Source organism: Erinaceus europaeus, chromosome 7 (assembly GCF_950295315.1).
Source record: "Erinaceus europaeus chromosome 7, mEriEur2.1, whole genome shotgun sequence".
In the NCBI taxonomy this organism is placed as follows: domain Eukaryota; kingdom Metazoa; phylum Chordata; class Mammalia; order Eulipotyphla; family Erinaceidae; genus Erinaceus; species Erinaceus europaeus.
In genome coordinates this window covers 468,200-494,548 of record NC_080168.1, presented here as the reverse complement: position 1 = coordinate 494,548, position 26,349 = coordinate 468,200, and the positions used below count along the sequence as shown (strand labels likewise).

The 26,349-nt window shown below is 61.1% G+C and overlaps 1 protein-coding gene across 1 annotated transcript in view; it reads left to right on the top strand.

The window, feature by feature from the left end:
• Positions 1 to 8,190: 8,190 nt before the first annotated feature.
• IQCA1 (IQ motif containing with AAA domain 1) overlaps positions 8,191 to 26,349 on the top strand; it is a 21,040-nt gene continuing 2,881 nt past the window's right edge. The window contains exons 1-8 of the mRNA XM_060193548.1: positions 8,191 to 9,004; positions 10,691 to 10,792; positions 11,080 to 11,129; positions 12,678 to 12,760; positions 17,746 to 17,853; positions 18,530 to 18,729; positions 21,706 to 21,792; positions 23,819 to 23,996. Of these exons, the coding sequence (XP_060049531.1) occupies positions 8,954 to 9,004; positions 10,691 to 10,792; positions 11,080 to 11,129; positions 12,678 to 12,760; positions 17,746 to 17,853; positions 18,530 to 18,729; positions 21,706 to 21,792; positions 23,819 to 23,996 (859 nt within the window). The 5' untranslated portion in view covers positions 8,191 to 8,953. The remainder of the gene's footprint in view (positions 9,005 to 10,690; positions 10,793 to 11,079; positions 11,130 to 12,677; positions 12,761 to 17,745; positions 17,854 to 18,529; positions 18,730 to 21,705; positions 21,793 to 23,818; positions 23,997 to 26,349) is intronic.

The following is a 26,349-nucleotide window of genomic DNA, read 5'->3' as shown; positions in this document are numbered from 1 at the left end:
TGTCCTGTCTCTCTGTCCCTTGTCCCTCTGTCCTGTCTCTCTGGCCCCTGTCTCTCTGGCCCCTGTCTCTCTGTCCCCTGTCCTTCTGTCCCTGTCTCTCTGTCCCCTGTCTGTCTCTGTCCTGTCTCTGTCCCCAGTCTCTCTTTCCCGTCTCTCTGTCCCTGGTCCCTCTGTCTCATCTCTGTCCCCTGTCCCTCTGTCCCCTGTCTCTCTGTCCCCTGTCTCTCTGTCCCCTGTTCCTCTGTCCTCTGTCTCTCTGTCCCCTGTCCCTCTGCCCCTGTCTCTCTGTCCCCGTCTCTCTGTCCCCTGTCCCTCTGTCCCCTGTCTCTCTATTCCCTGTCCCTCTGTCCCCTGTCTCTCTATCCTGTCTTTCGGTCCTGTCCCTCTGTCCCCTGTCCCTCTGTCCCCTGTCTCTCTGTCCCCATCTCTCTGTCCCCTGTCCCTCTGTCCCCTGTTCCTCTGTCCCCTGTCTCTCTGTCCCGTCACTCTGTCCCCTGTCCCTCTGTCCACTCTCTGTCGCCGTCTCTCTGTCCCCTGTCTCTCTGTCCCCTGTATCTCTGTCCCCTGTTCCTCTGTCCCCTGTCCCTCTGTCCCCTGTTCCTCTGTCCCCTGTTCCTCTGTCCCCTGTCTCTCTGTCCCCTGTTCCTCTGTCCCCTGTCTCTCTGTTCCCTGTCCCTCTGTCCCCTGTACCTCTGTCCCCTGTCTCTCTATCCCCGTCTCTCTCTCCCCTGTCCCTCTGTCCCCTGTCTCTCTGTCCCCTGTCCCTCTGTCCCCTGTCCCTCTGTCCCCTGTCTCTCCGTCCCCTGTCCCTCTGTCCCCTGTCCCTCTGTCCCCTGTCTCTCTGTCCCTGTCTCTCTGTCCCCTGTCCCTCTGTCCCCTGTCTCTCTATTCCCTGTCCCTCTGTCCCCTGTCTCTCTATCCCGTCTTTCTGTCCCCATCTCTCTGTCCCCTGTCCCTCTGTCCCCTGTCTCTCTGTCTCCTGTCCCTCTGTCCCGTCACTCTGTCCACTGTCTCTCTGTCCCCGTCTCTCTGTCCCCTGTTCCACTGTCCCCTTTCCCTCTGTCCCCTGTTCCTCTGTCCCCTGTTCCTCTGTCCCCTGTCTCTCTGTCCCATCACTATGTCCCCTGTCCCTCTGTCCCCTGTCCCTCTGTCCCCTGTCTCTCTATCCCGTCTTTCTGTCCCCATCTCTCTGTCCCCTGTCCCTCTGTCCCCTGTTCCTCTGTCCCCTGTCTCTCTGTCCCCTGTCCCTCTGTCCCGTCACTCTGTCCCCTGTCCCTCTGTCCACTGTCTCTCTGTCCCCGTCTCTCTGTCCCATCTCTCTGTCCCCTGTATCTCTGTCCCCTGTTCCACTGTCCCCTGTTCCTCTGTCCCCTGTCTCTCTGTTCCCTGTCTCTCTGTCCCCTGTCCCTCTGTCCCCTGTCTCTCTGTCCCCTTTCCCTGTCCCCTGTTCCTCTGTCCCCTGTCTCTCTGTTACCTGTCTCTCTGTCCCCTGTCCCTCTGTCCCCTGTCTCTCTGTCCCCTGTCCCTGTCCCCTGTTCCTCTGTCCCCTGTCTCTCTGTTCCCTGTCTCTCTGTCCCCTGTCCCTCTGTCCCCTGTCTATGTCCCCTGTATCTCTGTCCCGTCTTTCTGTCCCGTCCCTCTATCCCCTGTCTATGTCCCCTGTCTCTCTGTCCCCTGTCCCTCTGTCCCCTGTCCCTCTGTCCCCTGTCTCTCTGTCCCCTGTCCCTCTGTCCCCTGTCCCCTGTCCCTCTGTCCCCTGTCTCTCTGTCCCCTGTCCCTCTGTCCCCTGTCTCTCTGTCCCCTGACTCTCTGTCCCCTGTCTCTCTGTCCCCTGTCCCTCTGTCCCCTGTCTCTCTGTCCCCTGTCCCTCTGTCCCCTGTCTCTCTGTCCCATCTCTCTGGCCCCTGTCTCTCTGGCCCCTGCTCCTCTGTCCCGTCTCTGGCCCCTGTCCCTCTGTCCCCAGTCTCTCTGTCCCCTGTCTCTCTGTCCCCGTCCCTCTGTCCTGTCTCTCTGTCCCTTGTCCCTCTGTCCTGTCTCTCTGGCCCCTGTCTCTCTGGCCCCGTCTCTCTGTCCCCTGTCCTTCTGTCCCTGTCTCTCTGTCCCCTGTCTGTCTCTGTCCTGTCTCTGTCCCCAGTCTCTCTTTCCCGTCTCTCTGTCCCTGGTCCCTCTGTCTCATCTCTGTCCCCTGTCCCTCTGTCCCCTGTCTCTCTGTCCCCTGTCTCTCTGTCCCCTGTTCCTCTGTCCTCTGTCTCTCTGTCCCCTGTCCCTCTGCCCCTGTCTCTCTGTCCCCGTCTCTCTGTCCCCTGTCCCTCTGTCCCCTGTCTCTCTATTCCCTGTCCCTCTGTCCCCTGTCTCTCTATCCCGTCTTTCTGTCCTGTCCCTCTGTCCCCTGTCCCTCTGTCCCCTGTCCCTCTGTCCCCTGTCTCTCTGTCCCCATCTCTCTGTCCCCTGTCCCTCTGTCCCCTGTTCCTCTGTCCCCTGTCTCTCTGTCCCGTCACTCTGTCCCCTGTCCCTCTGTCCACTCTCTGTCGCCGTCTCTCTGTCCCCTGTCTCTCTGTCCCCTGTATCTCTGTCCCCTGTTCCTCTGTCCCCTGTCCCTCTGTCCCCTGTTCCTCTGTCCCCTGTCTCTCTGTCCCTGTCTCTCTGTCCCCTGTCTCTCTGTCCCCTGTATCTCTTTCCCCTGTTCCTCTGTCCCCTGTCTCTCTGTCCCCTGTCCCTCTGTCCCCTGTCTCTCTGTCCCCTGTCTCTCTGTCCCCTGTCCCTCTGTCCCGTCCCTCTGTCCCCTGTCTCTCTGTCCCCTGTCCCTCTGTCCCCTGTTCCTCTGTCCCCTGTCTCTCTGTCCCCTGTTCCTCTGTCCCCTGTCTCTTTGTCCCGTCTCTCTGTCCCCTGTCTCTCTGTCCCCTGTCCCCATGTCCTAACATGGGTTAGGGAATGAAAGTCTGCAGGATTAGAGACAGAGGCTAGGACAATTCCTGTGGAGGCAAGGCGGTCAGCTGCAGCATTCCCTTCGGACAGGGAACCAGGAAGAGGGCTGTGGGAACGAAGGTGTTGAATATACAGTGGTTGGGTTCGAGAACAGAGCATAGAGGCGATTTGAATCAAGAGAGGGGAAAGTGGGTTGTCCTCAATTTTCACATAAGAACGAGCAAGCCATGGAAGTAAGTTAACAGTGTACACACTGTCAGAAAAAAGGTTGAAGGATTCTGGTACAGCTTTTAGTGCAAGAAAAACAGCATAAAGTTCTTTGTGCTGAGGGGAATTCTCAGGAAGCTCAGTAAAGAGAGGTTTAGGAGATTGTTTGTCTGGGTAATATATAAGGGCAGCAGCTCCCCTTTTTCCGCCATCAGTAAAGATTGTAGGAGCAGAGGGAATGGGATTCCGAGAGAAAAGTTTAGGTGCTAGTAGAGGCAGAAGAGGTAAAGAAGCTATCAATTTATTAGAAGGAAAATGGTTATCTATTTGTCCTGGAAACCCCACGAAGCTTATGGCAAAGCGGGAATGATGGCGTATAAGCCACTCTGTATCTGTGAGAGAAAAGGGCAGAATGATTAAATCCAGTTCTTTCCCTAAGATCTGCACAGACCTATTTCTCCCTTGGCGAACCATGAATGCTAACGCGTCTATCTCAGTGAGGAGTCTTGGAGCTCCTCCTACTGGTGTGTGAAGCCATTCGAGAACCCCATGGTCTTGCCACAGTGCCCCTACTACTGTGGGGGTGGAGTTGAAGATTAGAAGGTTTACCGGAGAGGAGGGGGAGAACCGAACAAGGTGCATGTCCTGGAGGGCCTGGTTAACCCTTTCCAGTGCTGAGGAGGCCTCGGGAGTTAACTTACATTTTGAAGAGGGCTGTTTGTTTCCTTTCAACAGGTCAAACAGTGGTTGGAGGCAGCTTGTGGGCAGATAGAGATACTGCCTAAGCCAATTTAAATTTCCTAGAAAACTTTGTAAAGAAGCAAGAGTAAGGTTAGAAGGGAAGGTGACATTAGATTTTAAGGGACGAATTTGCGTTAGAGAAATCTCTGAACCTAGGAAGGATATTGGAAGGATTAGCTGTATCTTCTCAGGGGCTACATTAAGGCCGCTTTTCTTTAATGCAGGAATGAGAAAATCACGTAAGGCATAGAGATCTGTATCTGATTTTCCCCATATTAAAATATCATCTGTATAATGAAAAATATTAAGGCCCTTATGAATATATGGGACAAGGGCAGATTTAACAGCCTCCTGACAAATCGTAGGACTATTGGCCATACCCTGGGGCAGCACCACCCATTCAAATCTATCAGCGGGGCTGGCATTATTAATAGACGGAACAGAGAAGGCAAAACGTTTACAATCTCGCGGATGCAAGGGGATAGAGAAAAAACAATCTTGTATATCAATAGCTATGATTGGAATTCCCGTGGGAATTGCAGAAGCAAGAGGCAAACCCCTTTGGGGGGAGCCCCAGACCTGCATGGTTTTATTTACTGCACGGAGATCTTGAAGGAGGCGCCATTTTCCCGAGCACTTTTTAATCACAAAGACAGGAGTATTCCATGGGCTTCGAGAATGACGAATGTGTCCCAAGGACAACTGCTCTCGGACGAGCTCTTTTAAAATTTTTAGCTTATCCCTAGGTAAAGGCCACTGTTCCACCCAGACAGGCTCATTAGAAAGCCAGCTTAAGCGGGGTGTTTGGCTACGAACAGTGGCATTTAGTACTGGGGGTGCTGAATAGACCTGGTATCGCGGGAATGAGTTTTACGCTCTGCAGAGGCGTCTGTGGATATCCTAACATCAAGACATTCCAGAAGATCCCTGCCCAGTAAGTTGGTGCTAATATTAGCTACCAAAGGGCGGAAGTGTCCAGTAGAACCTTCTGGGTCTTCCCACATGAGTGAGTCTCGTGTGCAAAATTCTCTGGTCATCCCTCCTATTCCACGTAAACTGGGTCCAGGGATAAGTTCCCAATCTTGGGGAACCTCTTCTTGCCTTAAAATCGTCTTTTCTGCCCCCGTGTCAATCAAAAATTTAAAAGGAATATTGCCAATCTTTACTGTCATAGAAGGGTGGCCCCGTTCTAAAACAGGAGTGGTCCACAATATCTCATGCCCCGAATTTGTACCATTCAGGGGCGAACCATCTTTATGAAATTGGGACCAACAATCTCTCTTCCAATGAAACCCCTTACGACATTTTGGACAAACAGTACGTGGTCTCTGGCTCCCTGACTGAAAGCGGGGTTGCTCTGACTGGAGGCGGGGTTTCCCTGACTGGAGGCGTGGTCGCAACTTATCAGGACATTGGTTACGCCAATGTCCTTGGTGACCGCACTGAAAGCAGGCCCCGTTTTGCTTACGTGGGGCAACTGCATAGACCTGTGTCGTAGCGGGTGCCCCATAATTGCCTGATGTAAGTTCCTGTGTCACTAGAATCCAATTATCTGGGTGTAGGTGTTTAAGATTAAGGCACACCTGACGGAATTGTGGTGTCATGCCTTCCCAGACAATAGAGTGCAGGAGTAGTGTGCGGACGTCAGGATTATAAACCTTTCTCTCTAAGCTTCTCTTCACCCTTGAGATGAAGCTCACCGATGACTCATAAGAGCCCTGGTGAAAAGAGTTAATGGGAGCTGACGGATCTACATCAGGTGTGGTCACCCTTTCCCATGCTTGTGTTGTGCAGATGCGTACCTGTTCAAAATAACCAGTTGGAAACCTGGCTTCTGCCTGCTGAGCTCCAGATTCATAAGCTCCTGCTCCAAACAAGGCATCAGAATTCCATTCTACCTGTTTGTTACTATTTTCCTGCGATTGTGTAGAGCACTCATCGCGGAAGCATGCCTGCCACTGAAGATAGAGTGGGTCTGGGAGTGCAGCACGAGTCAGATCTTTCCAGTCTTGTGGTGTATTTAAATGCTGGTAAAAACTCCTCAAGATGGACTTGGTCCATGGAGAATGCATTCCGTCCTCCCTGACTACTTGTCTGAGTGTTCCAAGTTCTTCCGAGGAATATGGCTGCCACGGCTGAGGGTTTTGTTTAGAAGGGGCCAAGTTTACCGGGAATGTGTGGATTTGGTCCGATGGCGTGGGAGAGGGAGCTACAGAAGTGGAAAGTGCCGTAGAAACTGCTGTAGTGGCTGCAGGGGAGACTAAACGCATATCTACGGGGACAGAGCTCCCGGGGTGGACTGCACATGGTTTAAAATCCTTAAATGCTGAAAAAATATCCTTTAGCTCTCGTATCTCAGCCACTAGGTCCCTTAATGGTGACGTATCAGCAGGGGGCGGGGTCAGGGACGAGGAAGCCTCAGGCAGAGCTGAAACCGCGACTGCAGGGGCCGGGGGTGGAGCTGAAACCAGGGCGGCAGGGGCCTGGGGTGGGGTCAGGAATGCAGAAGCTGTAGGTGGAGCTGAAACCGGGGTGGCAGGGGCAGGGGGCGGGGTCAGGAAAACGGAAGCTGCAGGCGGAGCTGAAACCAGGAAGGCAGGGGCAGGGGGGGGGTTCAGGGTCGCAGAAACCTCAGGTGGAGCTGAAACCGGGGAGGCAGGGGGTGGGGTCAGAGGAGGAGCGTCCGAACACGTGTGCGTGTCTGTGGGAACGGAATTCTTGGGTTTAGCCGCTGATCGCTTAGGATGTCTAAGTCTTAAGCACATGTGATTTAACTCTCGTACCTCAGCCTCAAGGTCACTTATCCTTATGGCATACCACGTTTTACATATCTTGAAAGTGGCGACCACAGTTAAAAAAATCCAAGGAGTAGCGAAAATTAAACCATTTTAGACAGCGCGAATCTGTCCCAGGTCAAGAGATAATGACTGAGACACCTCCTCATAAAACGAGAAATTTCCCATGGTGGAGGGAAACTCAGGGCCACAGAATTGGGCGGATGCCACTTACCTGTGTCTGGGCAGTTTCGGAGACCTCAGGCCGGACGTGGTGTGGGTACGGGACACGATAGGCGCCAGATGTTGTTGAGGTGGTCTGGTGTCGGGCTGCACCGCGGAGAAGAGAGCGGATGTCCAGAGCAAAGGGGTACACAAATCTTTATTATAGGATGGGGGGGGGGGTTTGGTTCAGACCACGTGGAGCCAGCCAGCAATGGCCGTTCACGGGGGGGAGAGCAGGGAGCGAGACCTCAGAGAGGGAGAGCTGAGAGCCCAGAGAGAGCGAGGGGAGGGGTGAGGGGGCTTTTTACTGGGCAACAACCAGAGGTGACGTGTAGGGCCAGGATTGGTTGAAGGGGACACTGCTAGGGTTTCGTGCGGCGTAGTAAAACCTGGGGGTGGAGACTGCATCAGAATAACTCCTCAGCAACAGTCTCTCTGTCCCCTGTCCCTCTGTCCCCTGTCCCTCTGTCCCCTGTCCCTCTGTCCCCTGTCTCTCTGTCCCCTGTCTTTCTGTCCTCTGTCCCCTGTCTCTCTGTCCCCTGTCTCTCTGTCCCCGTCCTGTTCCCTTTCTCTCTGTCCCCAGTCCCCTTGTCCCCCTGTCTCTCTGTCCCCAGTTCCCTTGTCCCTCTGTCCCGTCCCCTTTGGTCTGTCAGCCCTGCCACCGCCTCTGCCGGGACAGCAGCCAGGTGTGAGCTCAGCCAAGTCCCCACTGGTTGGGGGGGGTTGCCCCTCAATGGGACCTTGCGGAGAGTCACATGACCCCAGAGACTGAAGGGCTGAGCCGTCTCTCCACCAGCAGCCTCGGGATGACGCCCTCAAGCCCCACTGGGTCTCCCAGCCCCATCTCTCCTGGGACCCCTATTTCTCTGCTTCCTTCACATTGGGGTGGGGTGTCCCTGGCTGAGCTGAGACGGGCCTGAAGGGTTTACCAGGGGGTCTGCACAGACCCTCCTGCCTGAGGCTGAGGCCCCGGGTTCAGTCCCCAGCACCTCCATCAGCCAGAGCTCAGCAGGGCTCTAGGGTCTTTCTCTCTGTGTCTGTTTTTCATTAAAATAACCAAAATATGGGGAGGCGTAGGCAGCAGTGCAGCCAGTAAAGTACACACAGTACTGAGCGCAAGGACTCCTGCAAGGATGTGGGTTCGAGCCCCAGCTCCCCTCCTGCAGGGGGATAATTCACAAGTGGTGAAGCAGGTCTGCAGGTGTCTGTCTGTCCCCCCCCCCACCTCCCCTCTTCTCTCAGCCTCTCTCTGTCCTGTCCAACAAAACAGAAAAACAGGTGGTCCGGGAAGTGGCGCAGTGATAAAGCTTTGGACTCTCAAGCATGAGGTCCCGAGTTCGGTACCTGGAAGCGCATGTGCCAGAGTGATGTCTGGTTCTTTCTCCCTTCTATCTTTCTCATGAATAAATAAATCTTTAAAAAAAAAAGAAAGAAAGAAAGAAAGAAAAAAGAAGAAAAATGGCCTCCAGGAGCAGTAGATTCATAGTGCTGGCACCGAGCCCCAGAGACTATCCTGGAGGGAAAAAATAAATAAGTGAATAAGTGAATAAAATAACTTCCAAAGGAAGCAATCAGGGTGAGTGCAGGGCCGCTGAGCCGCTGCCCCTGTGGCCGAGCCTCCCGGGTGAACGGGACAGCTGACAGCGCAGGGACCGTGCCCTCCAGCCCGACACCCTGACTGCTTGAACCTTTGCCCCTCTGTCCTGGGGCTGCTGAAGGCCTGGGGTGCCGGCCACTCACTGTGCCCAGCGCTCACTGCGGTCACCTGCACACACCCTCCCTGAGGCTCTGAATCTTGGCCTTGCCGGTCCCGCGAGTGGGGGCAGCGAAGCAGGTGTCTCTCGTCTCCCCGTCTCTCTGTCTCTGGAGACCCACAGCTGGGTCCCTCCTCTGCGGACGCCTCGCCCCTGGGTGCCCCAGGAGCACTTCCTGTCACATCCATTTGGGTCACCCCCCCACCTCTGCCGGTCACCTCCCCCTGGTGCCGGTCTTCCTGGTGAGCTTTCCGTCTCCCATGGTGCCTAGAGAAGTGGAGGCACAAGGACGAGTCCTGGAACTTCCTGCAGAGCTACGACACCGAGATGATCAAGGATGAGAAGCGCCGGGAGCTGGAGGCCGAGATCCGGGTGCAGGTGAGTGGGGTCAGGCTGGGTGAGGTTCCAGCCCTGGGACCCCATGGGAGGCTCCCGGGCACTGGGGGAAGCTCCCTGTGTGGGTCTCTGCGCCTCTGAATGAAAACAGCCCAGGAGACTGAAGCTCAGAGTCAGGGTGTCCTGTGTCCAGGGGTGCAGGCTCAGTCAGGGTGTCCTGTGTCCAGGGGTACAGGCTCAGAGTCAGTGTGTCCTGTGACCAGGGGTGCAGGCTCAGAGTCAGGGTGTCCTGTGTCCCAGGGGTGCAGGCTCAGAGTCAGTGTGTCCTGTGTCCAGGGGTGCAGGCTCAGAGTCAGGGTGTCCTGTGTCCAGGGGTGCAGGCTCAGAGTCAGGGTGTCCTGTGTCCATGGGTGCAGGCTCAGAGTTAGGGTGTCCTGTGTCCAGGGGTGCAGGCTCAGAGTCAGTGTGTCCTGTGTCCCAGGGTGCAGGCTCAGAGTCAGTGTGTCCTGTGTCCATGGGTGCAGGCTCAGAGTTAGGGTGTCCTGTGTCCAGGGGTGCAGGCTCAGAGTCAGTGTGTCCTGTGTCCAGGGGTGCAGGTTCAGAGTCAGGGTGTCCTGTGTCCAGGGGTGCAGGTTCAGAGTCAGGGTGTCCTGTGTCCAGGGGTGCAGGTTCAGTCAGGGTGTCCTGTGTCCAGGGGTGCAGGCTCAGAGTCAGTGTGTCCTGTGTCAGGGGTGCAGGCTCAGAGTCAGTGTGTCCTGTGTCCAGGGGTGCAGGCTCAGAGTCAGGGTGTCCTGTGTCCAGGGGTGCAGGCTCAGAGTCAGTGTGTCCTGTGTCCAGGGGTACAGGCTCAGAGTCAGTGTGTCCTGTGTCCAGGGGTGCAGGTTCAGAGTCAGGGTGTCCTGTGTCCAGGGGTGCAGGCTCAGAGTCAGTGTGTCCTGTGTCCAGGGGTACAGGCTCAGAGTCAGTGTGTCCTGTGTCCAGGGGTGCAGGTTCAGAGTCAGGGTGTCCTGTGTCCAGGGGTGCAGGCTCAGAGTCAGTGTGTCCTGTGTCCAGGGGTACAGGCTCAGAGTCAGTGTGTCCTGTGTCCAGGGGTGCAGGTTCAGAGTCAGGGTGTCCTGTGTCCAGGGGTGCAGGCTCAGAGTCAGGGTGTCCTGTGTCCAGGGGAGCAGGCTCAGAGTCAGGGTGTCCTGTGTCCAGGGGTGCAGGCTCAGAGTCAGTGTGTCCTGTGTCCAGGGGTGCAGGCTCAGAGTCAGTGTGTCCTGTGTCCAGGGGTGCAGGCTCAGAGTCAGTGTGTCCTGTGTCCAGGGGTACAGGCTCAGAGTCAGTGTGTCCTGTGTCCAGGGGTACAGGCTCAGAGTCAGTGTGTCCTGTGTCCAGGGGTGCAGGCTCAGAGTCAGTGTGTCCTGTGTCCAGGGGTGCAGGTTCAGAGTCAGTGTGTCCTGTGTCCAGGGGTGCAGGCTCAGAGTCAGGGTGTCCTGTGTCCAGGGGTGCAGGTTCAGAGTCAGGGTGTCCTGTGTCCAGGGGTGCAGGCTCAGAGTCAGGGTGTCCTGTGTCCAGGGGAGCAGGCTCAGAGTCAGGGTGTCCTGTGTCCAGGAGTGCAGGCTCAGTCAGGGTGTCCTGTGTCCAGGGGTGCAGGTTCAGAGTCAGTGTGTCCTGTGTCCAGGGGTGCAGGCTCAGGGTGTCCTGTGTCCAGGGGTGCAGGCTCAGTCAGGGTGCCCTGTGTCCCAGGTGGACGAGCTTATGAGGCAGGAGCTGAAGAACCTCAAGTTGGCTGTGAACCGGGAGCGGGAGCTGCCTCCCAGAGTCGGCAAGAAGAAGGAAGGACCTAGAGTGAGTGAGCGCGGGCTGTGCTGGGCGGGCCTCCTGGGGCTGCTGGGCGGTGGGCTTGTCCAGGATAACCTCAGAGCAGCCACGCGCGCCAGCCGCGTAGGGCATGTCACGACATGGGGCGGGGTCCCCAGGGTCCCAGCGGGCCTGCGTGGGGGGAGTGGGCCTGCGGGTGTCGGGGACTTTGGGTCACGGGCAGGGCGAGTCTGGCGCTCAGGCCAGCCAGGTGTAGGCCGCGGTGAAGCCGCCCGTGTCCCACGATGTGTGGCCGCCTTCCTGCTCTCTTGCAGAAGAAGAAGGGGAGCCGCGGGGGGAAGGACAAGGACCTGACCTCTGACCGGTGAGGCCTAGGGACCCCACTCATGGCCACGAGGTGGGGAGACGGGGAGGGGAGAGACACACGGGGGGGAGAGACAGAGACAGGAAGCGGAGAGCGAGACAGACGGGAAGAGACAGACAGGGAGGAGAGGGACACAGGGAGGAGAGACAGAGACGGGGAGGGGAGACAGAGACGGGGAGGAGGAGAGACAGAGACAGGGAGGAGAGACAGAGACGGGGAGGGGAGAGACAGAGACGGGGAGGAGGAGAGACAGAGACAGGGAGGAGAGACAGAGACGGGGAGGGGAGACAGAGACGGGGAGGAGGAGAGACAGAGACGGGGAGGGGAGACAGAGACGGGGAGGAGGAGAGACAGAGACGGGGAGGAGGAGAGACAGAGACGGGGAGGAGGAGAGACAGAGACAGGGAGGAGAGACAGAGACGGGGAGGGGAGAGACAGAGACGGGGAGGAGGAGAGACAGAGACAGGGAGGAGAGACAGAGACGGGGAGGAGGAGAGACAGAGACAGGGAGGAGAGACAGAGACGGGGAGGGGAGACAGAGACGGGGAGGAGGAGAGACAGAGACGGGGGGGAGGGGAGACAGAGACGGGGAGGAAGAGACAGAGACAGGGAGGAGAGACAGAGACGGGGAGGGGAGACAGAGACGGGGAGGGGAGACAGAGACGGGGAGGAGGAGAGACAGAGACGGGGAGGAGAGACAGAGACAGGGAGGAGAGACAGAGACGGGGAGGGGAGACAGAGACGGGGAGGAGGAGAGACAGAGACGGGGAGGAGGAGAGACAGAGACGGGGAGGGGAGACAGAGACGGGGAGGGGAGACAGAGACGGGGAGGAGGAGAGACAGAGACGGGGAGGGGAGACAGAGACGGGGAGGAGGAGAGACAGAGACAGGGAGGAGAGACAGAGACAGGGAGGAGAGACAGAGACGGGGAGGAAGAGACAGAGACGGGGAGGAGGAGAGACAGAGACGGGGAGGAGGAGAGACAGAGACAGGGAGGAGAGACAGAGACGGGGAGGGGAGACAGAGACGGGGAGGAGGAGAGACAGAGACGGGGAGGAGAGACAGAGACGGGGAGGAGGAGAGACAGAGACAGGGAGGAGAGACAGAGACAGGGAGGAGAGACAGAGACGGGGAGGGGAGACAGAGACGGGGAGGGGAGACAGAGACGGGGAGGGGAGACAGAGACGGGGAGGGGAGACAGAGACGGGGAGGAGGAGAGACAGAGACAGGGAGGAGAGACAGAGATGGGGAGGAGAGACAGAGACGGGGAGGAAGAGAGACAGAGACGGGGAGGAGAGACAGAGACGGGGAGGAGGAGAGACAGAGACGGGGAGGGGAGACAGAGATGGGGAGGGGAGAGACAGAGACAGGGAGGGGAGAGGCACAGGAGGGGAGAGACAGACGGAGGGACGGACACAGGGAAGACAGAGACCGAGACGGGGAGGGGCAGGAGATAGAGACAAGGAGGAGATGGAGACGAGAGACGTGGGGTGGAGACAGAGACAGTGCAGGGGAGGCCCTCGTGCCAGGTCCATGCTCTCCCCACAGGACCATTGAGTCCCTGTACAGGGAGCTGGTGGAGCAGGGCCTGGTCATCCCTCCCCTGAAGGTCAACCTGGCCGACTTCATCGGTGAGACAGCCCCCAGGTGGGGTCATGGTGCCCTGTCCCCTGGACCCTGTCCTTGTCCCCTGGACCCTGAGTCCTCCTCCCCTGGACCCTTTGTCCTCGTCCCCCGGACCCTGAGTCCTTGTCCCCTGGACCCTGTCCTTGTCCCCTGGACCCTGAGTCCTTGTCCCCCGGACCCTGAGTCCTTGTCCCCCGGACCCTGAGTCCTTGTCCCCCGGACCCTGAGTCCTTGTCCCCTGGACCCTGAGTCCTTGTCCCCTGGACCCTGAGTCCTCGTCCCCTGGACCCTGTCCTTGTCCCCTGGACCCTGAGTCCTCCTCCCCTGGACCCTGAGTCCTCGTCCCCCGGACCCTGAGTCCTTGTCCCCTGGACCCTGAGTCCTTGTCCCCTGGACCCTGTCCTTGTCCCCTGGACCCTGAGTCCTTGTCCCCCGGACCCTGAGTCCTTGTCCCCTGGACCCTGAGTCCTTGTCCCCTGGACCCTGAGTCCTTGTCCCCCGGACCCTGAGTCCTTGTCCCCCGGACCCTGAGTCCTCGTCCCCTGGACCCTGTCCTTGTCCCCTGGACCCTGAGTCCTCCTCCCCTGGACCCTGAGTCCTCGTCCCCCGGACCCTGAGTCCTTGTCCCCTGGACCCTGAGTCCTTGTCCCCCGGACCCTGAGTCCTTGTCCCCTGGACCCTGAGTCCTTGTCCCCTGGACCCTGAGTCCTTGTCCCCTGGACCCTGAGTCCTTGTCCCCTGGACCCTGAGTCCTCGTCCCCTGGACCCTGTCCTTGTCCCCTGGACCCTGAGTCCTCCTCCCCTGGACCCTTTGTCCTCGTCCCCCGGACCCTGAGTCCTTGTCCCCTGGACCCTGTCCTTGTCCCCTGGACCCTGAGTCCTTGTCCCCCGGACCCTGAGTCCTTGTCCCCCGGACCCTGAGTCCTTGTCCCCCGGACCCTGAGTCCTTGTCCCCTAGACCCTGAGTCCTTGTCCCCTGGACCCTGAGTCCTCGTCCCCTGGACCCTGTCCTTGTCCCCTGGACCCTGAGTCCTCCTCCCCTGGACCCTGAGTCCTCGTCCCCCGGACCCTGAGTCCTTGTCCCCTGGACCCTGAGTCCTTGTCCCCTGGACCCTGTCCTTGTCCCCTGGACCCTGAGTCCTTGTCCCCCGGACCCTGAGTCCTTGTCCCCCGGACCCTGAGTCCTTGTCCCCTGGACCCTGAGTCCTTGTCCCCTGGACCCTGAGTCCTTGTCCCCCGGACCCTGAGTCCTTGTCCCCCGGACCCTGAGTCCTTGTCCCCTGGACCCTGAGTCCTTGTCCCCTAGACCCTGAGTCCTTGTCCCCTGGACCCTGAGTCCTCGTCCCCTGGACCCTGTCCTTGTCCCCTGGACCCTGAGTCCTCCTCCCCTGGACCCTGAGTCCTCGTCCCCCGGACCCTGAGTCCTTGTCCCCTGGACCCTGAGTCCTTGTCCCCTGGACCCTGTCCTTGTCCCCTGGACCCTGAGTCCTTGTCCCCCGGACCCTGAGTCCTTGTCCCCTGGACCCTGAGTCCTTGTCCCCTGGACCCTGAGTCCTTGTCCCCTGGACCCTGAGTCCTTGTCCCCTGGACCCTGAGTCCTCGTCCCCTGGACCCTGTCCTTGTCCCCTGGACCCTGAGTCCTTGTCCCCCGGACCCTGAGTCCTTGTCCCCTGGACCCTGAGTCCTTGTCCCCTGGACCCTGAGTCCTTGTCCCCTGGACCCTGAGTCCTTGTCCCCTGGACCCTGAGTCCTCGTCCCCTGGACCCTGTCCTTGTCCCCTGGACCCTGAGTCCTCCTCCCCTGGACCCTGAGTCCTCGTCCCCCGGACCCTGAGTCCTTGTACCCTGGACCCTGAGTCCTTGTCCCCTGGACCCTGAGTCCTTGTCCCCTGTACCCTGAGTCCTTGTCCCCTAGACCCTGAGTCCTTGTCCCCTGGACCCTGAGTCCTTGTCCCCTAGACCCTGAGTCCTTGTCCCCTGGACCCTGAGTCCTTGTCCCCTAGACCCTGAGTCCTTGTCCCCTGGACCCTGAGTCCTTGTCCCCTAGACCCTGAGTCCTTGTCCCCTAGACCCTGAGTCCTTGTCCCCTAGACCCTGAGTCCTTGTCCCCTGGACCCTGAATCCTTGTCCCCTGGACCCTGAGTCCTTGTTCCGTGGGCTCTGAGTCCTCCTCCCCTAGACCCTGTGATCACAGCAGAGCACCCTTCAGCCCCGGGTTTGAGGCCGGGCCCCTGTTCTGGGAGCTGTTAGTGTTGCTCTGGCCTCTCTCACGCCCTGATGTGAAAGCCCTTATTCATGCCCTTTGTCACCGCTGGGGCTGCAGCGCTCTGGGGACATTTTCACAGGGAACGGGACAGAGTGAGGCTGAGCCAGCACAGACCCACAGCTCTACAGCGAGGGCCGGCTGGGGCCAGAGCTCGTGGAGCAGCGCACCACTTGGCTGAGCTGTCACACCACTCTTTTCCATCTGTCTGTCAGACAGAGTCCTGCTGCACTCTGGCTGAAGGTGGTGCTGGGGCTTGAACCCGGAACCCCGGATCCCCAGGACCCCAGGAGGGAAAGTCTTTTTGCAGAACCCCGGTGCTGTCTCCTCAGCCTGGACCCCAGTATTTTACAGAGCCACCCCCAGCCCACCCACCTCCGGGTGCCATCAGCCTCTATGCAGGGCCGGCAAGGAGTGTCTCTCCTCAGCTGAAGGTTCCCCACCTTCCCCTCTCTAGAGGGTGAGAGACAGAGACAGACAGAGGCAGAGACAGAGACAGACAGAGACAGAGGGAGAGGCAGAGACAGAGGCAGACAGAGACAGACAGAGACAGACAGAGGCAGAGACAGAGACAGACAGAGACAAACAGAGGCAGAGACAGAGACAGACAGAGACAGAGGGAGAGACAGAGACAGAGGCAGAGACAGACAGAGGCAGAGACAGGCAGAGACAGGCAGAGACAGAGACAGAGACAGAGGCAGAGGCAGAGACATACAGAGGCAGAGACAGAGACAGATAGAGGGAGAGACAGAGACAGAGGCAGAGACAGACAGAGACAGTCAGAGGCAGAGACAGAGGCAGAGACAGAGGCAGAGGCAGAGACAGAGACAGAGGCAGAGACAGAGACATACAGAGACAGACACAGAGACAGAGGCAGAGACAGACACAGACACAGAGGGAGAGACAGACACAGAGACAGACACAGAGGGAGAGGCAGACACAGAGGGAGAGACAGACACAGAGGGAGAGACAGACACAGAGGGAGAGACAGACACAGAGGGAGAGGCAGACACAGAGGGAGAGACAGACACAGAGGGAGAGACAGACACAGAGGGAGAGACAGACACAGAGGGAGAGACAGACACAGAGGGAGAGACAGACACAGAGGGAGAGACAGACACAGAGGGAGAGACAGACACAGAGGGAGAGACAGACACAGAGAGAGAGAGACAGACACAGAGGGAGAGACAGACACAGAGACAGACACAGAGACAGACACAGAGGGAGAGACAGACACAGAGGGAGAGGCAGAGAGAAAGGAAGGGAGGGAGGAGACGCAGGTGTTTGCCCATTGAGCCACTGCCCCCACACTCTGCTCTGTCCCTCTGCCCGGGGCATCTACACAGTCAGCGGGCACCCTCCCCCACACAGCGGGCACCCTCCCACCCAGCGGGCACCCTCCCCCACACAGCAGGCACCCTCATCCCCTATCCTCCCTGCCCTGTGGGGTGCTGTCTACAGAGACGTGGAGGTGGCATCCGGACTCTCTGGGCTCCGACCACATGAACCAGAGCAAGGTCTGGTCGGGAGGGGCCAGACGGTGCGTTCCCTCCCGACGTCTCCCTCAGAGAGGCCCAGAGTCAGCGGGCTGTGGGCAGGGACGGCCAGGCTTGCCACGCCGGTGACCTTATCTGGATGAGTCGGGAAATAACGGCCCAGATTTATGGCGGCTCACAATTAAGCCTCCAACGCCTTCTAATTAAACCGGCCAAGATTTATTTCTGAATTACCCCTCAGAGTCCTTCCTGAGGACGTGAAGTAAATGAGCTTCTTACCCTACAAGGAGACATGTTTACCCCGGACAACGCAGGCACTGAGGGCTGCTCCTCAGATAATTCAAAAAGGATGGCGGTGGGGACACTTCACACAAACCCCAGTACAGCCCCTCACCACAGGGAGCACCAGGCACAGCACCCAGGGAGCCCATGGAGGGTGGGCAGGGCTGTGGGGTGTCTCCTCTCTCAGCACCCTGCACAGCACCCAGGGAGCCCATGGAGGGTGGGCAGGGCTGTGGGGTCTCTCCTCTCTCTGCACCCTGCACAGCACCCAGGGAGCCCATGGAGGGTGGGCAGGGCTGTGGGGTCTCTCCTCTCTCTGCACCCTGCACAGCACCCAGGGAGCCCATGGAGGGTGGGCAGGGCTGTGGGGTGTCTCCTCTCTCAGCACCCTGCACAGCACCCAGGGAGCCCATGGAGGGTGGGCAGGGCTGTGGGGTGTCTCCTCTCTCAGCACCAGGCACAGCACCCAGGGAGCCCATGGAGGGTGGGCAGGGCTGTGGGGTCTCTCCTCTCTCAGCACCCGGCACAGCACCCAGGGAGCCCATGGAGGGTGGGCAGGGCTGTGGGGTGTCTCCTCTCTCAGCACCCGGCACAGCACCCAGGGAGCCCATGGAGGGTGGGCAGGGCTGTGGGGTGTCTCCTCTCTCAGCACCCTGCACAGCACCCAGGAGCCCATGGAGGGTGGGCAGGGCTGTGGGGTGTCTCCTCTCTCAGCACCAGGCACAGCACCCAGGGAGCCCATGGAGGGTGGGCAGGGCTGTGGGGTCTCTCCTCTCTCAGCACCCTGCACAGCACCCAGGGAGCCCATGGAGGGTGGGCAGGGCTGTGGGGTGTCTCCTCTCTGTGTCTCTGTCTCTTCCTGAGAGAAGGGGTCTGAGTGGAAGCTCAGTGGGCAGGCATTGCCTCCCATGACCTGGTGTCACCCCTGTGCCCTCTGCCCTCTCCCCCAGGTGACTACTGCTTCCTGGGCACGTCCCTGCGCCAGGTGTCCGTGGAGCCCATGCCGTCCCTACTGGACGTGCGACAGCTGGTGACACTCTACGGCATCCTGCCCCTCGGTGAGCCCCGCCCTGACCCCCAGCTCCCTGCCCCTGGTCCCCTGCCCCCAGTCTGCTGCCCGACCCCTGGCCCCTGCCTTCATCCCATCCCCGTCCCTGTCCCTCTGTCCTTGTCCCCTGTCCCTGTCCCCAGGTTTGTGTTGTACCCTCTTGCGCTCTGCCCTGTGCCCGCCAGACCCTTGTCCCCCTCTGCCTGCCCAGTGTCCACACAGACGTGGAGGCAGCTGCCAGACTTGCTGGCCTCTGACCATGTGAGGCTGCCCCAGGCAGGCAGCCATGCCCTCCCCTCCTTTTACCTCCCCTCCCCTCCCTGCTCTCCCTTTCCCCTAGCTTCAGTCTGTCCCAGTCCCCTCCCCCTCCCCCTCCCCGTCCTGTCCCCCTAACCCCTGGCCTCAGCCCACCCACCTGTCCCCTTTCCCCTGGTTTTAGCCCGTCCCTGTCCCCTGGCCCTGGCCTCAGCCCGTCCTCCAGCCCCATCCCCCCGGCCCCTGGCCTCAGCCCGTCCCCCAGCCCCGTCCCCCTGGCCCCTGGCCTCAGCCCGTCCCCCAACCCCGTCCCCCTGGCCCCTGGCCTCAGCCCGTCCCCCAGCCCCGTCCCCCTGGCCCCTGGCCTCAGCCTGTCCCCCTGGCCCATGGCCTCAGCCCGCCTGCCCCGCCCCGCCATACCCCTCCCGCAGGCTCGGCCACCGTGCACGAGAAGGCCCCGCTGGTGAAGTCGCTGCTGCTGGCCGGGCCGGCGGGCGTGGGCAAGAAGATGCTGGTTCACGCCATCTGCACCGAGACGGGCGCCAACCTCTTCAACCTGTCGGCCGCCAACATCGCGGGCAAGTACCCGGGCAAGGTCGGCCTCCAGATGCTGCTACACGTGGTCTTCAAGGTCTGTCACCTGCCCGCGGGCCTCAGAGACAGACACACAGACACCGGGGCCTCCCTCTGTCAAAGGGCTCGAACCCAGGCCCGGGCCCGGAGGGGCGGCATCTCGGGGGGCGGTCACGAGGCGCCGGGATGTCCTGCCTGACTCACGGGTGGGCGGAGGGTGGAGGATGGGTGGATGGAGGATGACTGGGTGGAGGATGGGTGTGTGGATGGATGGAGGATAGATGGACAGAGGGTGAGTGAATGGATGGATGATGGATGGATGGATGGATGGATGGATGGATGGATGGATGGATGATGGATGGATGATGGATGATGGATGGATGATGGATGGATGATGGATGGATGGATGGATGGATGGATGGATGATGGATGGATGATGGATGATGGATGGATGATGGATGATGGATGATGGATGGGTGGATGAATGGATGATGGATGGGTTGATGGATGGATGGATGATTGATGGATGGATGGTTGGATGATGGATGGATGATGGATGGATGATGGATGGATGATGGATGATTGATGATGGATGGATGATTGATGATGGATGGATGATGGATAGATGGATGGATGACGGATGGATGAAGGATGGATGATGGATGATGGATGGGTTGATGGATGGATGATAGATGGATGATGGATGGATGGATGATGGATGGATGATGGATGATGGATGGATGATGGATGGATGATGGATGGATGGATGGATGGATGGATGATGGATGGATGATGGATGATGGATGGATGATGGATGATGGATGGATGATGGATGGATGATGGATGGGTTGATGGATGGATGGATGATTGATGGATGATGGATAGATGGATGGATGACGGATGGATGAAGGATGGATGATGGATGATGGATGGGTTGATGGATGGATGATAGATGGATGATGGATGATGGATGGATGGATGGATGATGGATGGATGATTGATGAATGATGGGTAGATGGATGGATGATGGATGGATGATGGATGGATGATGGATGGATGATGGATGGATGATGGATGATTGATGATGGATGGATGATTGATGATGGATGGATGATGGATGATGGATGGATGATGGATGGATGATGGATGGATGATGGATGGATGATGGATGATTGATGATGGATGGATGATTGATGATGGATGGATGATGGATGATGGATGGATGATGGATGGATGATGGATGATGGATGGATGATGGATGGATGATGGATGGGTTGATGGATGGATGGATGATTGATGGATGGATGATGGATGGATGATGGATGGATGATGGATGATGGAGGATGGATGGATGATTGATGATGGATGGATGATGGATGGATGATGGATGGGTTGATGAATGGATGATGGATGGATGGATAATGGATGGGTTGATGGATGGATGGTTGGATAATGGATGGATAGATGGATGGATGATGGATGGATGATTGATGAATGATGGGTAGATGGATGGATGGATGATGGATAGATGGATGGATGATGGATGGATGATGGATAGATGGATGGATGATAGATGGATGGATGGATGGATGATGGATGGTTTGATGGTTGGATGGATGGAGGATGGATGGATGATGGATAGATGGATGGTTTGATGGATGGATAGATGGATGGATGAATGGATGGATGATGGGTGAATGGATGATGGATGGGTGGATGGATGGATGGATGGATAGATCATGGATGGATGATGGATAGTTAGATGGTTGGATGGATGGTTTGATGGTAGGATGGATGGTTTGATGGATGGATGGATGGATGGATGATGGGTGGATGGTGGGTGGGTGGGCAGCAGAGTAGATGGTGGACAGATGAGTGGATGAGTGGAACAGATGGACAGATAAGAAGGGTAAATGGATGAATGGATAGATGGATGGTTGCATAGGTAGATATATAGATGGGCGGATGGTGTCTGGGTGGGTGATGGGTGCAGCTCACAGGTGGCCAGGTGGGTGGCGCTGGCTGCTGGCTGACTGAGGTGCTGAAGCCTGCAGTCCCTCTCGGCCTGCAACACGGGCCCTGCCCTCAGGAGGGGCTGCTGGATGGGGGGTCCTGGGAGCCAGGGGAGTGGCCCCTTTGCGGGGTCGTCCAGTGGCCGAGTCCCAGGGCAGCTGCCCCCAGCAGAGCACACAGGCAGCTCCCGCTGCCCAGCCTGGGGACGGCACTGACCCTGCAGGCCTGACCCCGGGTGTGCAGGGTGGCCTGGGACACATGGAGGAGGAGGAGGGGGTGCTGAATGAGAGGAAGCAGAGCCAGAGGGGGAGGAGGGAGGGGAGGAGGGGAAAGGAGGAGAGGGGGGAGAGGAGGGGGAGGAGGGGGAGAGGAGGGAGAGAAGGGGAGAGGGAGGATGGAGAGGAGGGGAGAGGGAGGAGGGGGAGGAGGAGGGAGAGAAGGGGAGGAGGGGTGGAGGAGAGAGGAGGAGGGGAGAGGGAGGAGGGGAGAGGGAGGAGGGTCATCTCCGTTGCTGGCAGGGCAGCCACCACCAGTGACGTCTGTTTGCCGGATACTGACGTGACCTGGAGGCCCCGGCGGAGCCCAGCCAGGCTTCTGAGAGGGCAGCACGGGTGATGGACAGACGGGCGGACTGAGGGCTGGACAGAGGGACAGGATGGTGGGTGGACAGGCGGACGGCTGGGAGAGCGGCCAGGCGGGGAGGCAGGTGGACCGGCTCTAGGTAATGGCCACGGCCCCGGGCGCCCGAGGGGGTGACCCCGGCAAGGACCGGGTCCGAGCCCCTGGCAGCGCGTAGGGCAGGTGTCCCTGCTGTCTGTCTCTCCGTCCGTCTCTGTGCGTCCCTGCCCGCGGCCACCCTGAGGCCGACGCACCAGCCCCAGACGGCCCGTCACAGGGAGGAGGCGTCCCCACCGCTGAACCCACGGGGGGCCCGGCCCAGGGAGACCAGAGCCCCCAGGCTACGGGGGTGTGGAGGGTCCTGGGCTCACAGGAGGGAGATGTGGACACCCTCCGCCCTCAGGTGGCCAGGGAACTGCAGCCCTCCGTGGTTTGGATTGAGGACACGGAGAAGACCTTCTACAAAAGGGTGCCCAACACGGAGCGCTCGGTGAGGCCCCGCCAGTCCCCGCAGCCCCGCATCCTGTCTCCTCGGCCCACCCGCCTGGCCCCTCACCCCCTCTGTCCCCAACCTGCCTGGCCCCTCACCCCCTCCTGTCCCCTCAGCCCCTCAGTCCCCTCACCCCCTCTGTCCCCACACCCCCTCTGTACCCTCACCCCCTCTGTCCCCTCACCCGCCAGGCCCCTCACCCCCTCAGTCCTCACCCCCTCTGTCCCCTCACCACCTCCTGTCCCCTAACCCACCGGTCCCCTCACCCCCTCTGTCCCCTCACCCCCTGTCCTCTCACCCCCTCTGTCCCCTCATCCCCTGTCCTCTTACCCCCTCTGTCCCCTCATCCCCTGTCCTCTCACCCCCTCTGTCCCCTAACCCCCTGTCCTCTCACCCCCTCTGTCCCCTTATCCCCTGTCCTCTCACCCCCTCTGTCCCCTAACCCACCTGTCCCCTCACCCCCTCTGTCCCCTCACCCCCTCTGTCCCCTCACCCCCTCCTGTCCCCTCACCCCCTCTGTCCCCTCAACCCTTGTCCTCTCACCCCCTCTGTCCCCTCACCCCCTGTCCTCTCACCCCCGCCTGTCCGCTCACCCCCTCTGTCCCCTCACCCCCTCTGTCCCATCACCCCCTCTGTCCCCTCACCCCCTCCTGTCCCCTCACCCCCTCCTGTCCCCTCACCCCCTCCTGTCCCCTCACCCCCTCCTGTCCCCTCACCCCCTCCTGTCCCCTCACCCCCTCTGTCCCCTCACCCCCTCTGTCCCCTCACGCCTTGTCCCCTCACCCCCTCTGTCCCCTCACCCCCTCTGTCCCCTCACCCCCTCTGTCCCCTCACCCCCTCCTGTCCCCTCACCCCCTCCTGTCCCTTCACCCCCTCTGTCCCCTCACCCACCTGGCCCCTCACCCCCTCTGTCCCCTCACCCCCTCTGTCCCCTCACCCCCTCTGTCCCCTCACCCCCTCCTGTCCCCTCAACCCCTCTGTCACCTCACCCCCTCTGTCCCCTCACCCCCTCCTAACTCCTCAGCCCCCCTGTCCTGTCCCCTCAGCCTCACCCATCCTGTCCCCCTGCCCCCCGTCCCCCTGTCCCCTGTCCCTGTCCCCCTGGGGCAGGGGCATTGTCAGTGCCTCATGGGTCCCACTGCTTTGCCACCCAGGGTGGGCTGTGCGGGGCGGTGCCCCTGCGGGCCCCGCGGGCAGGTCTGGTCCCAGGACTGGGCAGCAGTGCCCTCTGCTGGCTCGCAGGGCCGCTCTTGATTCACGCTCTGATCTAGCCTGACATGTGGGTCTCCTCGCGAGTGAGCGGGAACCCGGGGCCTCAGAGCCTCAGGCAGGAGGGTCTCCTGCAGACCCTGCACTGTGTCCCCGCCCGGTTACTGTTATCGCTGTCAGCGGCACTGTCATTTCACGCCGGTTCCTGGCCGACGGGGGGAGGGCTGGGTGGACGGACGCGGGCCAGGTCAGAGCCCGTGGCTGCCGGGGGCGTCCGTCCCTCCTGTGTCAGGCCGTCCCCACGGGGCACCCCAGGACCCCCGCCCCTGCCCCTGCTGGCCCTGACGGGGGCTGAGGTGCAGAGCGTCCCCGACCCCACAGCTGTCCCTCCTCCCCGAGCGCCCGGACAGGCTGGAGCCCAGCTCAGCCGGTGGGCACAGGACTTGCCGTCTAGGACCTGTGACATCCCGGCCTCTCCCTGCCCTCTCTCCTTTCCCTCTCCCCACTCTCCTTCTGTCTCTTTGCTTCTCTTTCCTTCTCTCTCTCCGCCCCTCTCTCTCCTGCACTCTGTCTTCCTCGCTCCTCCTCTCCCTCTTTCCCTCTCTCTCCCTCTCTCCCCCTCCCTCTCCCTCTCTCCCTCTTTCCCTCTCTCTCCCTCTCTCCCTCTCCCCACTCCCCCTGAACTATCTCTCCTCTCACTTTGTGAACTCTGTGAGCTCGGTGTCACCTTTCTAAATCCGCTGGGCTCTGCTCTTTGGCGTCACCCCGTGAGGCCGCGTCCCCGTGCGGCTCCGGACCGTCCCCCCTCTTGGCCCAGATGGACCCCAAGCGCCTGAAGAAGCAGCTGCCCCGGGTCCTGAAGCTGCTGAACCCAGAGGACCGGGTGCTGATCGTGGGCACCACCCGCCGGCCGTTTGACGCCGAGCTGCAGTCTTTCTGCAAAGTCTACCAGAAGATCATCCTGGTGCCGCGGCCCGACTACGCGTCCAGATACGGTGAGCAGGCAGGGGCAGGCGGGGCAAGGGGACACGGGGCACGGGGGCACGGAGACAGGGGCAGGTGGGGCAAGGAGACACGGGGCACGGGGGCAGGGGCAGGCGGGGTACTGGGACACGGGGGCACGGGGGCAGGGGCAGGAGGGGCACGGGGGCACAGGGGCAGGGGCAGGCAGGGCACAGGGGCACGGGGACACAGGGGCAGGGGCAGGAGGGGCACAGGGACACGGGGGCACGGGGGACATGGGGGCAGGGGCACGGGGACACGGGGGCACGGGGGACATGGGGGCAGGGGCACGGGGACACGGGGGCACGGGGGCACGGGGGCAGGGGCAGGAGGGGCACAGGGACACGGGGGCACGGGGGACATGGGGGCAGGGGCAGGAGCAGGTGGGGCATGGGGACACAGGGACACAGGGGCATGGGGGCAGGGGCAGGTGGGACAAGGGGACACGGGGGCTCGGGGGCACGGGGGCAGGGGCAGGTGGGGCACGGGCACACGGGGGCACGGGGGCATGGGGGCAGAGGCAGGCGGGGCATGGGGACATGGCATGGGGGCAGTGGCATGGGGACACGGTGGCACGGGTGCAGGGGCAGGCGGGACAAGGGGGACATGGGGGGATGGGGGACACGGGACACAGCACGTGGGGACACTGTAGCCTTGTGGGTGGCCTTGAGCAGGTCAGAGGGGCCGTCCTCTGGTGCTGGCGCTGAGTACGGCAGGAAGGTGCTGGTTCTCTGTGACGAGCTCCTCTCTGCTTCTCTCTCCTTCCTGAGCTGAGGCCTCAGGCCATGCAAGCTGCTTGGTCCCCACTCACTTCTGCAGTAGGAGAGACACAGAGCAGCCCAGCCCCAGCCCTACCCCAAACCCAGCCCATAAGCCCAACCCCTTCCAGCGAGCCCCCAGCCCACCTGTCCCCAGAACAAACCCCAGCCCCCAGCCCCAGCCCCAGAACCAGCCCCCAGCCCCAGCCCCCAGCCTCAGCCCCCAGCCTCAGCCCCCTGCCTCAGCCCCCAGCCTCAGCCCTCTGCCTCAGCCCCCAGCCTCAGCCCCCAGCCTCAGCCCCAGTCTCAGCCCCCAGCCTCAGCCCCCAGTCTCAGCCCCCTGCCTCAGCCTCCAGCCTCAGCCCCCAGCCTCAGCCCCCAGCCTCAGCCCCAGTCTCAGCCCCCAGCCTCAGCCCCCAGTCTCAGCCCCCTGCCTCAGCCTCCAGCCTCAGCCCCCAGCCTCAGCCCCCTGCCTCAGCCCCCAGCCTCAGCCCCCAGCCTCAGCCCCAGTCTCAGCCCCCAGCCTCAGCCCCCAGTCTCAGCCCCCAGCCTCAGCCCCCTGCCTCAGCCCCCAGCCTCAGTCCCAGCCTCAGCCCCCAGCCTCAGCCCCCAGCCTCAGCCCCAGTCTCAGGCCCCAGCCTCAGCCCCCAGTCTCAGCCCCCAGCCTCAGCCCCCAGCCTCAGCCCCCTGCCTCAGCCCCCAGTCTCAGCCCCCAGCCTCAGCCCCCAGCCTCAGCCCCCAGTCTCAGCCCCCAGCCTCAGCCCCCAGCCTCAGCCCCCAGTCTCAGCCCCCTGCCTCAGCCCTCTGCCTCAGCCCCCAGCCTCAGCCCTCTGCCTCAGCCCCCAGCCTCAGCCCCCTGCCTCAGGCCCAGCCTCAGCCCCCAGCCTCAGCCCCAGTCTCAGCCCCCAGTCTCAGCCCCCTGCCTCAGCCCCCAGTCTCAGCCCCCAGTCTCAGCCCCCTGCCTCAGCCTCCAGCCTCAGCCCCCAGTCTCAGGCCCCAGCCTCAGCCCCCAGCCTCAGCCCCCAGCCTCAGCCCCCAGTCTCAGCCCCCAGCCTCAGCCCTCAGTCTCAGCCCCCAGCCTCAGCCCCCAGTCTCAGCCCCAGCCCCCAGCCCCAGCCTCAGCCCCCAGTCTCAGCCCCCAGCCTCAGCCCCAGTCTCAGCCCCCAGCCTCAGCCTCCAGCCTCAGCCCCCAGCCTCAGCCCCCAGCCTCAGCCCCCTGCCTCAGGCCCAGCCTCAGCCCCCAGCCTCAGCCCCAGTCTCAGCCCCCTGCCCCAGCCCCCAGCCTCAGCCCCCAGCCTCAGCCCCAGCCCCAGCCCCCAGCCTCAGCCCCCAGCCTCAGCCCCCAGCCTCAGCCCCCAGAACCAGCCCCCAGCCACAGCCCCCAGCCTCAGCCCCCAGCCCCAGCCCCAGCCCCCAGCCTCAGCCCCCAGCCCCAGCCCCCAGCCTCAGCCCCCAGCCCCAGCCCCAGCCCCAGCCCCCAGCCTCAGCCCCCAGCCTCAGCCCCCAGCCCCAGCCCCCAGCCTAAGCCCCCAGCCTCAGCCCCCAGCCTCAGCCCCCTGCCTCAGGCCCAGCCTCAGCCCCCAGCCTC